We start from the raw sequence: 14,289 nt of genomic DNA on the forward strand, positions 1-14,289 counted from the left end.
ACTTGTTGGCCAAGGGGAGTCCCTGGAAACCTGTGCCTTTCTTGGTCCACGAGAGCTGCTAAGAAGGTGTGAGAGCCACAAATCCTTTATGCCGGAAGCTCAAGTGGGTGTGGGGGCCATAGGAAGTGTCCAAAGGACTTGGAATTTGAGTTGTATGATCTCAGTAGGAGAAACCAACTTATGCAAATAAAAACAGCCATAACTTTCAGTTCTAGCTGTGGCTCTACTGATTGTCTTTTTTTTTTTTTTTTTTTCCCCACAGTCCATTTATAAGATGGCTGTAGGTGTTATTAGACGTGACTGAGTTCTGAAGGGGGAAAAAAGTTTTTGTGAAATGCACTCTTCCTTACAAGGTGATTGTTCTCATACTTCCCTTGCCAGAGCCCTCTTTAGTATCATCAAACAGACACTGATTCTGGGGATGCTTCTTTTCAGAGGCCTTTGAGGAAAGGGTTGGGGCTCCTTTGCCTAGTACAGTTGGATCTGCTGCTTTTTGTAGACAGCACATTAGATTTGAGGCCTTGTGAACATCCTCCCAAACCTTTCTTTCGACTCTGAAGTTTAGCATAGCACCAAGAAAGTGGTTGCTTGTGAGGGTGGCTGTGTGTTTCCCAAGTAGCCAGCCAGCCCCTGGACACCTGCACAAGGTTTAACAGCTCCCTTCATCTTCCTTTGATTCCAGAGTGTGCCTTTTAATCCATGTGCCTTCCTGACGATGTGCTGATGGGCAGGCTCACGTGTCAAGGTGTCAGTTCCAGTGTTAGAGTTAGGTGTATACCCAGAGATGGGGACCCGCTCCAACACCACGTATCCAGTGTGGCTCAAGACTAAAGACCTGCCAAATTCTTTTTTTCATTTCTTTTTTTGAGATGGAGTTTCATTCTTGTCGCCCCAGCTGGAGTGCAATAGCGCGATCTTGGCTCACTGCAGCCCCTGCCTCCCGGGTTCAAGCAATTCTAATGCCTCAGCCTTCCGTGTAGCTGGGATTATAGGCATGCGCCACCACGCCCAGCTGATTTTTGTATTTTCAGTAGAGACGGGGTTTCATCACATTGGCTAGGCTGGTCTTGAACTCCTCACCTCAGGTGATCCGCCCACCTTGGCCTCCCAAAGTGCTGGGATTACAGGTGTGAGCCACTACGCTCAACTCCAGTTTCTTCTTTGTAGGGGCCCTGCTCCTAATTGTTTGTGAATTGGGTGAGATTACTCCACTTTGTGGCAGCTGAATTAGCGGATTTGCAGGATTCTAAGCCCTGGGGCTTGTTTCTCTGAGGCACAATTCTTGAAGGGAGTTTTCACTTGCCTATCATCCTCACTCGTTTCAGCACTCTGCTGCTTCTATCCTTTGCATTTCATTTTAAGAGCCTAGAATGCTGGCTAGGCATGGTGGCTTATGCCTATAATCCAGCACTGTGGGAGTCCAAGGATCACTTGAACCCGGGAATTTGAGACCAGTCTGGGCAACATCTCAACAACAACAAAAATTATTTTTAAGATCAGCCAGGTGTGGTGGGGTGCACCTGTAGTCCCAGCTACTTGAGAGGCTGAGGCGGGTGGATCAGTTGAGCCTTGGTGGTCCAGACTGCAGTGAACCACTCCAGCCTGGGCAACAAGTGAGATCTTGTCTCTTAAAAAAAAAAAAAAAAAAAAAAAAAAGAGCTTACAGTGGAAACTGGGACTTAGTTTCCTCTGCTTATTCCAAGGACTTCTCATTTTCACTCAGGCATCAGCAAGTGACGGCTGAATTTCTCTTTAGAGCAATATTGATGTGCCAAGGTTAAATCTAAAAAGTGGAGACGATTTGATACTTCAGGTGGTTGGCATCAGAAACAAATATATGTTTGCTCCTTGTCTTACCCTCCGGGCAGTTTCTGCTTTGACTGAACACCGAGTATGTTTCGTGGATGTTGCCTGGCCTTCGTCCCCGTTAAGGGATGGAGCTTTTAGGCTTTTTTTCTTTTTTTTCTTTCTGTTTTTCTTTCTTGTCCTAAAAAGAATGTCATAGTTATGGTTCCTCTCACCAGGGGAGATGGGAAGACAGACAACAAGCTGAAAGCTTCCTAAGCCTTCTGGAATGCATGTGCAAAAGATTTCTGTGGCTCACTAGACTGTCCGTGAGCTTCAAACGCAGCTGCTGGTCTGCTTAGCAGAGCCTGTACTGATCTTGTCACTCGAGGTGACTTGTGTAGCGTCAATAAGAAAATCATAAAAAAAAGAAAAAATCTTTTCTCTGATGAGCCACTGACTTGGATTCTAATCAGTTATAAAAAATAAAATAACCTTGGCCCAACCACACATAAAAGGTCAAATTTAAATATCAGTTGAGGAGGTGGGGCAGACCCAGTAGCTCAAGTGCGTATGTGTTTAGGAAAGAGAAACTAGACACCAGTGCCCAGCTTTCTGTTTGACCGTATACTTCTAGGAACTGGAGGGAAGGCTGCTCTCTTCAGGCCTTTCTCCCGGTAGAAATAAGCCTTTGCAGTATTAATTTACCATAGCAAATGTGAGCTTGTCCCAGGTTTATGCAGGGCAGTGATGGACTGAAAAAGACCAGGGTGGGAGAGGGAGGAAGAGATCTTCTCTCGGCCCTTTAGTGGAGATGTGGAGCTGACCCTCCTGTCTCAGTGCCTATCTCGGTCCACTTCCTGAACATGCGACAGTCCCATTCTTTTTTCACTCTTGTCTAGCACAGCAAACATTTGGGCATCTGTGCCCTCTGTAGAGGGCTGGACACTCTATAGAGGTCCAGCGAGGATAAGACTGAACCCCTGTCCTAGGGAGGTGGCACCTTGATGGGGATCCCAGCTATGGTGCATCTCTGTATGTAGGTGACTGAATGGCAAAGGGAAGGTGATAGGTCCTAGGGTAGCTCTGCATGTCACACAGGGCGGAGGCTCAGGAAAGAGAACAGGCGGCCCTACTGGGAAGACATGGGAGGGTTGGCAACATTGACTGACGGGAGGGATATTGACCAGAGGGGAGTGGTGAGGAGTAGAGGCATTACTCCCCAAGTCTTTTTATGTTTTGTTTTGTTTTGTTTTGTTTTTGAGACAGGGTCCTGCTCTGTCACCAGGGCTGGAGCTGAGTGGCACAGTCTCAGCTCACTGCAGCCTCTGCCTCTGGGGCTCAAGTGATCCTCCCTTCTCAGTCCCTGAGTAGCTGGAACTACAGGCATGCACCACCATGCCTGGCTAGTTTCTGTTGTATATTTTGTACACCATGTTGCCCAGACTGGTCTCGAACTCCTGGGATCAAGTGATCTGCCTGCCTTGGCCTCCTGAAGTGCTTGGATTAGGTGCGTGAGACACTGCGTCCAGCCACACTCCCCAGATCTTTGCTTTAGAGAGGCACTCTCCAACCCAGGTGTCACTCACCACCACATAGCTTCCTAAATTTAAATAACATTAAAAATTTAGTTCCTTAGTTGCACTACCCATATTTCAGGTATTTATTAGTCACATGTAGCCAGTGACTGCTGCACCAGACGACGCAGCCGTAGGTTGTTTTCAGGGTTCGTCACTGCCACCTCAGATACATTCTGGGCCCAATTCTGGTCCCCATGAAGGCTTGGTATATTAAGATTGCAGCTGTAACACATTTCCAATTTTGGAAGGTCTGTGGTTTGAGATTCCTTTATATCCAGTGAATGATACATATTTCTATCTTTTCTTGGATCTTAGAGAGGGGATGAATTGAAATATTAAAGAGGTGGCTGGCCACGGTAGCTCACGCCTGTCATTCCAGTACTTTGGGAGGCCGAGGCAGGTGGATCAACTGAGATCAGGAGTTCAAGACCAGCCTGGCCAACCTGGTGAAACCCCGTCTCTACTAAAAAAGACAAAAATTAGCTGGTCTTGGTGGTGGATGCCTGTAATCCCAGCTACTTGGGAGGCCGAGGCAGGAGAATTGCTTGAACCCGGGAGGCAGAGGTTGCTGTGAGCCGAGATCATGCCACTGCACTCTAGCCTGGGCAACACAGAGCAAGACTCCATCTTGGAGGAAAAAAAAGAAAAAGAAATATTAAAGAGGCAGTGGTTCCTAGCTTTTCTAGGTGTTCTTTTCCTAAAGAAAGAAAATACAAAACCTGCCAGAAATCTCAGTGTCCACAGGAAAGATCGAAACACATCAGGTTGACTACGTTTGTTTGCTTGTTTTCCAGCCAGTAACCCTTTGCAACCCTTGAAATGTGATCTTTTCCTTTTGGACCCTAGTTGAGGGTGGCGGAGGGCTGGGGGCTGCCTCAGCTGTGGCCGTGACCACGAGCCTGGTCTTTGACTCTCTCCTTCTCTCCTTCCCCGCAGTGGGCGGTGAGATCCCCCTAGACATGCGGCTCGGGGGCGGGCAGCTGGTGTCAGAGGAGCTGATGAACCTGGGCGAGAGCTTCATCCAGACCAACGACCCGTCGCTGAAGCTCTTCCAGTGTGCCGTCTGCAACAAGTTCACGACGGACAACCTGGACATGCTGGGCCTGCACATGAACGTGGAGCGCAGCCTGTCGGAGGATGAGTGGAAGGCGGTGATGGGGGACTCGTACCAGTGCAAGCTCTGCCGCTACAACACCCAGCTTAAGGCCAACTTCCAGCTGCACTGCAAGACAGACAAGCACGTGCAGAAGTACCAGCTGGTGGCCCACATCAAGGAGGGCGGCAAGGCCAACGAGTGGAGGCTCAAGTGTGTGGCCATCGGCAACCCCGTGCACCTCAAGTGCAATGCCTGTGACTACTACACCAACAGCCTGGAGAAGCTGCGGCTGCACACAGTCAACTCCAGGCACGAGGCCAGCCTGAAGTTGTACAAGGTAAGGCCCAGCCCCTTATGGCTCAGGCGCCCTTTCTGAAAGGAGAGGGTTGCGCACCGGGGAGTTAGGGAGCACTGGGGAGGAGTCGGACAGTCTCTGGCATGGCCCGGGTGGCTGTTGGTTGGGAACCTGGAGTGGAGAGGAGAGTCGGCAGTGTCCACTTTGTCACCAGATGGAAATGTGACAGGTTCAGTGAGTAGCTTGAGTAGCTGAAGGTTCTCTTTTTGGATGCCCAATTTGGGGGCAGGTTTTGTTGACAGCTCCTCTAGGGTTGGTTCTTTTCTTTCTTACATGGGCTCCTTTGCATCCTCTGCTCCTGTGGTTTCCCTCTCTCCTTTAGGCTTTCTGTTCTCCTTTTCCATCTCTTTATTCCTTTTTTTTTTCTCTCCTTTCCTGGATGCTCCTGGGGTGTTTTGTTCCTCCCTTCTTTCTTTCATCCATCCATCATCCCACCAACAAATATACACTGGGTACCTTCTCAGTGCCAGGTACTGTTCTGGGCACGTGTCCACGTCAGTGCATGAAATTGACCAAATAAATAAATAAATAAATAACCCTGCCCTCATAGAGCTTCCATTCTTTTACCGAGAGATGGGTGAGAAATGATGAATAAATTATGTAGCAGGCTAGAAGGTGCTAAATGCTGTGGGGAAAATGGGGTCCATAAGGGGCCATTTTTGTCTCCCCCCCCCACTTTTGTGCTTCCTGGGTTCTGTGTCCTCTTTCTCTTACACTTTTTCTTCCTCTTCCTGGGCTTCTCCCATCCTCCCCCTTTCCCTTTGTCTCTTCTCCTCTTCCCTCTTTCCTGTCCATTTATTCTTTCTGTCCCCCCACCCCACTCTTTCCCCCCGGCCCTTCCCTCTACTCCATAGACGGTAACCGAGGAGGAGGTGCTCCGGATACTGTAAATAGTCCTTTCACTTGCACGGCAGAATTGCTCCAGACGTCTCTATTGATTTTCACTGGACTTAAAGCCTCACCTTTTTCTCTAATCATCCCATAATGGCTTTAGTATGAACAATCAGGTACAAATCGCCATAAATCTCCCCGGCCTCATCCCACACACTTTCCACTCCCTCACTCTCTCTTTTCATTTTGCTCACTCCCATGATCAGCTTCTACTTTTCACACCGTTTCTCACGTCTTTGGGCTCACGAGTGTTTGGTTTCTGCTGGCCCTGAGCTAGTTGAGTCCCTGCTCTACTCAGCATGATTTTAAATGGAGATTCCACGTGAGGAAGACTTCTAGTCCTTTCCCCACGTCAGCCTCTGCCGGGATTGATAATTGTACTTCATTTTACAGTTGCTTCTTCTCAGGGTGTGGGGAGGCCTGCGTAACGCAGTGCTTAAGAAAGCACTTTAGGGAAAGGAGGGAGAAAGCAGGAATGAGGTAGAGGGGATAGAATGTTCTGGAATTGACTGTGGACTCAGCTATGGTGCAGTGAGGAAGGTCTGGACACCAGGCAGCCAATCCCCTTATCTCAAATGAGCAAGAACCTTGCTGGACTGGTTTAGTTTTGTGCCACCATTAAAAGAAAAAAGCTCTTTGCAGTCAGTTTAAATTGGAGGTCTGAACTGGCCACAGGGTGGTGCCGACGTGGTCAAGAAAACCTGATGGAAAAACCAGTGGAAAAAAGAATTTCCAAAGGACCCAACTGAGTAAAATTTGTACAAAGGACTCGGTGTGGCCATTGAAGGTTGCATGCAACTTTGATGAAGGTCGTTTAGAGGTGGCACGAAGCTGGCCTCTTGCATCCAAGGAAAAAATTGCCCTTTAGATTCTAAAATGCACACGGTGGCGATTAAGTCTCACGCTGCATCCTCCGTGTGGCTGGAGTCTTGAATAAGAGTCTATCAGGCACTTGACTTTGCTTCTTACGGGCCTGGAACTTGGAGGATTTGCTGAGAACATCCTGTTTTGGTCCCCAAACCATGTCCACGATCACACCCAGAGAGTCAGGGTGAGGTGTGGATGGAAGAGACGCGGTTTATTTGTGTGTTTCTGCACTGCTAGCCTGTCATCCTGGGACTTTTTTCTCATTTCTTTTTTTAAGGTAGAGGAAACTGTTGCTCAAAAAGATGGCGTGGGTAGAAGGGTCCTGAGTGTTGGGATGCAGGGTAGAATGTGGACCCAGCACCCGAAGGAGAGATCCCGAAATGGTGCATCTGGCCGGCACATCCCCGGGGTGACCAGCCCCTGAGGTTCAGGGCAGAATTGCCTCTGTCAGGAGCCAAAGGTCGTTAGTCTAGTCTCATTAGTCCTTGGGTAATGAATGGCCCTGTGCCTGCCCGGGCTCCGCCACGGGGCGGGGAGCTCTCCTGCTCACTCCTGAATGACACCGCTGGGATTATCATTCCAGTGCTCGCCCTGAGCCCTTTGGTCCCTCAGTACGACTAAGATCAAACTTCTCTTGCCACTAAGGGGGGCTCCCTCTCATAAGGTGTCATCATTCCATGAATTTAGGGTGGGGATTGGAGGTGGTTTGAGAGTCACTTTTTCTCTAGGCCCTGGTGTGGCCTGTAGTAAATGGAGATTGATTGCATGTTATTTTTCCTCTTGCTAATGTAATCCATTAGCCCGGCACATGCATAATCAGTTTAGAGCACAGTTAACTGGATGTAATCGAGTTCTTTACTGTCTGCTAGAGAAACCGCTCCAGATGCGGCTGACCCGGGGAGCTGACCGGGCTTCTCACACACAACCCTCCCTACTCACCCCTTCCCCACCCCACCCTGTCCCGGTTCCCTGGCACATTATTCATGATCAGCCAGGGCGGCTCTCCAAAGCTGCTCTCCGCGGCACCTAGTGAAGTGGCGGTGATGTATGTGGCTTCCCGGTGGCCCTCCCAGCCCTCTCTTTCAGCCGAGGCTTTTATTCTTCTCCTGTTCCTTTTTCATGTTGGAGGAGACAGAGCTGCATTCTCAGGAGATTCAAGCAGTGGCATGGCTTTTGGTTTGTCGTCTGACCTCACCCTGGGCGGGAGTCACTGTCCTTGCTGTCGTACATGCCAGTGCATAGGTTGCTATGTTAAGAGGGAACTTTCTGAAAGTGTGAGATAATTTTTAATCCAGAAATGTGAGAGGGTTGTGCTAATCTACAAAACTTGATGGTATTGTCTTCATTGCCTGGAATGGTATAGTTTTCATTTTTGTGTGATACTAATTTATAAATCAGGATTAGGTTCAACCTGTTTTTCTTCTGCACCTCCTGGAAGTAGAGTGGAGTGGGGGAAGGCTGCAGGGCCCGAGGCCTCTGAGGGAAACCCCCTTACCTTGTCTCTGGGCCCCAAGTTACTTCTGCAAAGTGTGCCTGATTGAAATCCTTGGGATCTTTTGGGCTGAAGCAGTGGCCGGCTCTGGCCCAGCCCCTAGTGCTCACATGTCCATGTCCTGACACTTACATCTTGGGATCCCTGTGATTGGCTGACATAGCAAGAAACCCAGAGACTCCAGTGAAGCTTGGAGACTGGGCTCTGTCTGTCCTTAGTGACCCATTTGAGCCAGAATGGAAAAGGCACTTGTCTCTCACTGAGGCTGAGCTCCAGCTTCCTTAATTCCTCATCCTTCTGCTTTCACATGTAAATGTATCACTCCTTTCTCAGAGGACTACACCCTGGCCCCACTCTCAATGTTCTCCACCCACAGAGATAGATGTGGGTGCCCTCGCTCCTCAGAACTAGGAGAGCAGCTGTCACTGACACATGCTTGCCCTCTGCCCTTTCCCACGGCTAGTGTAGAGCCTGCATCTGAGCCATGTGGGTTCAGAGCTGGCACGAGCTCTTCCACGTTTATCTTGCATTCCCAGCCAAGTGACGTCTATGGTGAGCTCTCTGAAATGTGTGCTGCTTTCTGCCCGGAGGAGGAGGGGCCACAGAAAGGGCAGTTGGAAATCAGTGCACACTCCCGCCATCTCCCAGAATGTGTTTTTCACTTTGATGTTTTTCTTCACCTGAGAGTCGCTGGAATGGAAATCTGTCAACTTTAGCAGATAGATTAAGGCCCCACCAGAATCTGTTCCTCAAAACAGTTTCCAGCTGGGGTTCCTTTGACTGGACCAAGACTGAAGGTTACCTATTAATCTTAAATGCTGTACAAAGAGGGTTGTCTACCACGGTGTTGGGTCTGGGCCACATGTGAGCTGCCGTGGGCCAACGGGGCACACAGGAGAGGAGAAGGCAGTGTGCAAGCCAACTGTGCTTGGCCTGAAGTAGAAGGTAGAATGTGGTATTGATTCATGCACATGGCCAGATTCTCCACATAGAGGACGTCTGCTCATGCCATTCTAGGAGAATTGTGCAGTATGGGAGGATGTAAGAAAACCTCCATCAGACTTTGCATTGCTTTAGAACCCATCTTCTCAGTTCTTTCCCTGATGCATGAGAAACTCATTGGGACTCACATTCCCAGCAGGGCCGTAAAATCATCGTATGGTAGACGGGCATATCAGACAATGTAGGCGAAGTCAGACAGCGATCTGGTTCGAAATCTGCATTCTTGGTGCTCCTCTGTGGGGGTGTTAGGAAGACAGCTGCACACTTTACGTCTGTAGGTGGTGCCTGGAGGCGTTTGCCTTCCACTGAGAGCAAAAAGTGTACATCCTTTGGGGAGCGTCCCCTTCCTCCCTCCCGTGCTGCCTTCCCAGCTTGGCTGTGTGTTTGAAGCTCTGGGGAAAGTGTCATATGGTTCGCATCGGGATTCTGGAGCCAGTTTCCTCAAACCTTGTTTTCTCATTATTAGACTATTTTGTTTTGTTTTGTTTTAAGTACATACTTCCGCCACCTTTCCTCCCTGCCTTGGTGCCTTCAACCAAAAAATGAAAGGAAAGAAATGTTTTTATGCAGGTGATTTCGAAGGTGTGAAAGGCTAGATGTTTTGGTGAATTTTAGCAGATTTCACCCTCATGCTCTCCTTCTCCTGGAGCAACTGGAGGCCCGAGGTTCATCTCCATGGCTTGATGGTCGGTGCTGGTGGGACATGGGTCTCTGCAGCTGGGCTGGGGGGCTGCACATAGACCTGATGCGTCCTCGCTGAGAACCTGGGCTGACTCTGACAGCTCTTGTGGCCACCAGTTAACTTCAGGGGGTCTCCAGGAAGATGGAAAGACCAAATATTTTGGGGGGTAGGGCTTGTGCTAGGACCAAGTTCATCCATCACTGCTGTGGGAACGTATGGCTCATGGTTCACCAGTGGTGTGCGGCATGAAAGCTGGGTACCTTGCTGGGAGGTCCCTTGTTCTTTCCTCCTTCCAGAAGCTTCCCACCTATCTTGATCCACATTCCTCCAGTAGGTTGTATTTCACACTCTCAGCTGATGGCTTTAGGCACAAGCTTTGTGTGGGCCACTCTGGTTATAGCATTTTACACACCCTCATGTCAAGAAGGTCAGGTCAGTGTTCTCTTTTGACTCCACGCTTTAGACACCACATAATGGAACTGAAATCTTATTAGATGTGCCTGTTGGAAAAAAAAAAAAGTTTAGTACTTAAAAACCACCTGTTGAAAAACCAGTTTTGCAACCATTAACTATAGCACTTTTATTCTCTTTTTTTCTAAATGCTTTTAGTTTTTTTTCTCTGTCTCTCTTTTCTGAGTCCTTTTTGTGGATAGTAAAGAACTGACCGACCCTTTTAGAATAGTATTGTATTCTTAATTATTTCTTACAAGGTTAGCATTCCATGTTTACCTCAAGTGTAAGCTAGTAATAAAATGTGGATTCCCTATTTTTTAGTTAAAGTAATATGAGTAGTGCATGTTCACTGTAAAAAAATTGGAAAAATCCAGGAATAAAAAAGAAAATAAATATCTGGTTAATCCTACCGTGCGATGGATTTTTATATTTATTTTTATTTTGCATGTAACATAGGAATTTTACAAAATTGAAATCACATTGTGTAATACCTGGGACCTTTTTTACATCTTTAAGTATTTTCCAATGATTTTTAAAGTGGATGTCTTTTGTGTACTTTCTAACTTTACTGTCCAGAGGCAAACCCACTGGTACATGTAGTTGATATTTTGTGCTCTTTTCTGTGGTTCTGTAGGTGAAAACTTGTATATGTATGTATCTGTACACACACACGCTGTTCATTTTTTAAAATCTTTATAGACACATGCTATGCTTTCCATTTTGTTTTGTTTTGTTTTTTGAGACAGAGTCTCACTCTGGCGCTTGCACAGGAGTGCAGTGGCCTGATCTTGGCTGGCTGCAACATCTACTTCCCAGGCTCAAGTGATTCTCCCACCTCAGCCTCCCAAGTAGCTGGGACCACAGGTGCACACCACCACACCCAGCTGATTTTTTGTATTCTTCATAGAGACGGGATTTCGACATTTTGCCTAGGCTGGTCTTGAACCCCTGGGCTCAAGCACGATCCTCCCACCTTGGCCTCCCAAAGTGTCAGTTTGTTTTATTCAGGAAACTCTTTTAGGTCAGTACATATAGATGCTTTTTATGCAAATCATTTTAGGTCGGTAGGTGTAGATACAGTCACTCTTTTTAATGGCTACATAGTATTTCCTTTATTATCCAGTCCCTTTTTGATGTACCTTGAGCTTATGTGCAGGGTTTGCATACTGCAGATAATGAGCTAGGAACATGATTCTCTACACACACCACGAAGGGGGATTGTTGGGCCCCAGGACCTAATGCCAGTAGATGCAGCACTTCCCAGAGGCCTTTTGGAAAGCAGGTGGCCATGTCATCCTCCCCTGTTAGGTGATGGCCAGACTCCCATGCAGTGACGGACACGGTGTTGTTGTTTTTCCATTTTCATTGTCAGATTGACAACATTGTTCTAATGTAAGTCCCTTTTCATTGTTCTAATGTGGGTAGATAGGGGAACATTTTTTTGTCATGCAGTTCTTCGTTTTTGTTTTTTGGTTTGTTTTTTGAGACTGGATCTCACTCTTGTCACTCAGGCTATAGTGCAGTGGCGTGATCTCAGCTCGCTGCAACCTCCGCCTCCTGGGTTCAAGTGATTCTCGTGCCTAAGCCTCCCGTGTAGTTGGGATTACAGGTGCCCGCTACCATACCCGCTAATTTTTGTATTTTTAGTAGAGATGGGGTTTTGCCATGTTGGCCAGGCTGGTCTCAAACTCCTGACCTTGGGTGATCCACCTGCCTCGGCCTCCCAGAGTGCTGAGATTACAGGTGTGAGCCACCACGCCTGGCCCTATTTGTGACTTTTGAGGAACATATTTTGTGTATAGCTGTAAGACTCTGCTTTTGTATACAGTGTGATTTAGGACTCTTTATTTTTCTTCAAATTCAATGGCTAGCTGTACAACGATTGCTTAAATAACCAGCCTTTCCTAGCTGGTGTGCAAAGCTGTTTCTCATTCTCCATTCGCTTACGTCTTGCAGAGCCTCTTGTGAATGATCCACAGATTTAGGTAAATCAGAACCTATTTACGGAATTCTGTCTTTGGAGACACTGGAGAACAAGAAGAAGGGACGGAAAGACCTGGCTCTCTTTCCTGGCATTTGGAATCTGTGGACCAAACGCCTTCCTCTCGCCTTTTCCTATTTCTCTCTGGCGTATTCCCCAAAAGAAAATTTCTTAGATTAGTTTGCCTTCATTAAACTCTCCAGGATGAGGGAGTTTCCAAAAGAAGCAGAGTCTTCAAAGAGGAGCTGGGTTTTTAAGGCACCTTAATGGAGACTGGTTCTCACCATTTATCTTTAGAAAGGGGTCAGGAATAAATTCCGAAAGCCATGGAAGTTCCCTTTCCTGAAGTTCTTGTGTAAATAGCATATAGATTTCATGACTGTGTCTACGTATTTCCAATGTGAACTGTTTTCAGGTACTGGTTACAAGTCTCTTTTTGGATTCCAAAGGTATACCATGGCCCCTGAGAGGCTGAGCAGCAAGGAGGTCTAATTTCAGAAAATCTAATAGCTACCACTTTGTGAAAATATTTACGAATCCCCTCGATTCTCTGTTTAGAAAGTTCTGGACCTTCTTATGAGACAGAAATCTCAATCTTGCAGTCCCTTCACCCAGCCCCCACCCATCCAGAGGAATAAGTCACGCCGTGGAATTCTTTGCATGAATGACATCTGCCGTCTTAGGGGTGGTCTGTAACCCTTAGGAGAATTTTGTGCATATATTCCGTTGCTTCTGCATTCCAGAATAACGCGTTATGTCACGGTTGTTTTAAGTAAACACACTCTGGCAGGAAAGCCAGTATGGCAGGTGCCACATAATGGGGCAAAGGTGTGAACTCAATGTTGAATTCTTTCAGCTTGCTAAGAACTTGGACTAAAAGGGCAAATTTGAATACATCTAGTCCCAACAGGTGTTTCTGGGTTCTTTTTGTTTTGAAAGGGAAATCGTAAGGGAACAATTAGGCATTGTCAGGAACATTGTCAGGAAAAGACAAGAGTCTTTAAATAATTATATGATCCACCTGAACCATGTTCTTTATTCCGTTTTACACATAAGTTGAAACTATAAATACTAGTAAGTGTAGGGTGGGAAAGGCTGTTCCTATGCAAACCATTTTGGTAGTATTGAGTTAGTGTATATTTAATACTTAACAAAAATAGATTTTTAGCACGTAAAGCAGCCGGGATGTAGGATGAAAGTGAAAATTTTCTAATGGCAGAAAATCTGTGACTCATAGAAATACTGGAGATTGTAGAAACTAGCAACATTAGGGTGGTGACTTGGGATAGTGTTGGCAAATACAGCAAAGAAAAATGTGGAATTCTCAGTGATGTGAGTTTCATTTTTTTTCTTTGTATAAAAAGAAATTTAAATCACATTAAAAAAAAATAGAGACAGGGTCTCACTCTGTTGCCCAGGCTGGTCTCGAACTCCTGGGCTCAAGTGGTCCTCCTACCTTGGTCTCCAAACATAAATTTCAGATAAGCAACAGTGGTGTTCTGTGTAAGTATATCTCATAAATTGTGCTTACACTTACCTGAAATTCACATTTAACTGGGCACCTGTATTTTGTCTGGCAGCTCTGCCTCTGGATAGCCTAGAAATTCATTCATAGTGACCTCCCCGCAGACTCTGTAGAAGTGTAAAGAGAGCTCTGTGACTTCCTTGTTTGTGAAACCCCTTTTCTGCCAGTGGTTCCCAACAGAAGAAAGTTACAAATACCTCTAATGATGATACCCAATTTTTGTTATTTATAGAAAAGTGTCCTATCCGATATTCACATTTTCTGTGTTAAGTAAAATGCTTTTCTATAAAGAAATCTGAAATTTTCTCCAGAGCTGTTTGTTCCAACTTACTTTTCAGTCATTTTTTTCGTGAGTCCCTTTTATTGAAATGCTTTTGCGTCACACAGTGGATGTCAGGAGGCCTGGTTCAGTCAACAGCAACTTGGCCAGATGTTGAAGCTGCCTCTGGTTCGCTCCAGGCCTTCTCGGTCTCCTCCTGCGCTGGTTACTTATATGTAGACCATGAAAATTCACAGCACGTGAGCATTGCTTACAGTGCATGGGAGACCCTGTGTGCCTATGGTATACAGGTCACTAATA

General features: G+C 46.7%; 1 protein-coding gene across 2 annotated transcripts in view; it reads left to right on the forward strand.

Moving 5' to 3' along the window:
* ZFHX3 (zinc finger homeobox 3) overlaps positions 1-14,289 on the forward strand; it is a 277,781-nt gene that overhangs the window by 106,272 nt on the left and 157,220 nt on the right. For both annotated transcript variants that reach the window (XM_025370486.1, XM_025370485.1), the window contains one exon: positions 4,302-4,798. In XM_025370486.1, the coding sequence (XP_025226271.1) occupies positions 4,325-4,798 (474 nt within the window). In that variant the 5' untranslated portion in view covers positions 4,302-4,324. The remainder of the gene's footprint in view (positions 1-4,301; positions 4,799-14,289) is intronic.

This window comes from Theropithecus gelada, chromosome 20, assembly GCF_003255815.1.
Source record: "Theropithecus gelada isolate Dixy chromosome 20, Tgel_1.0, whole genome shotgun sequence".
NCBI classification, from domain to species: Eukaryota; Metazoa; Chordata; class Mammalia; order Primates; family Cercopithecidae; genus Theropithecus; species Theropithecus gelada.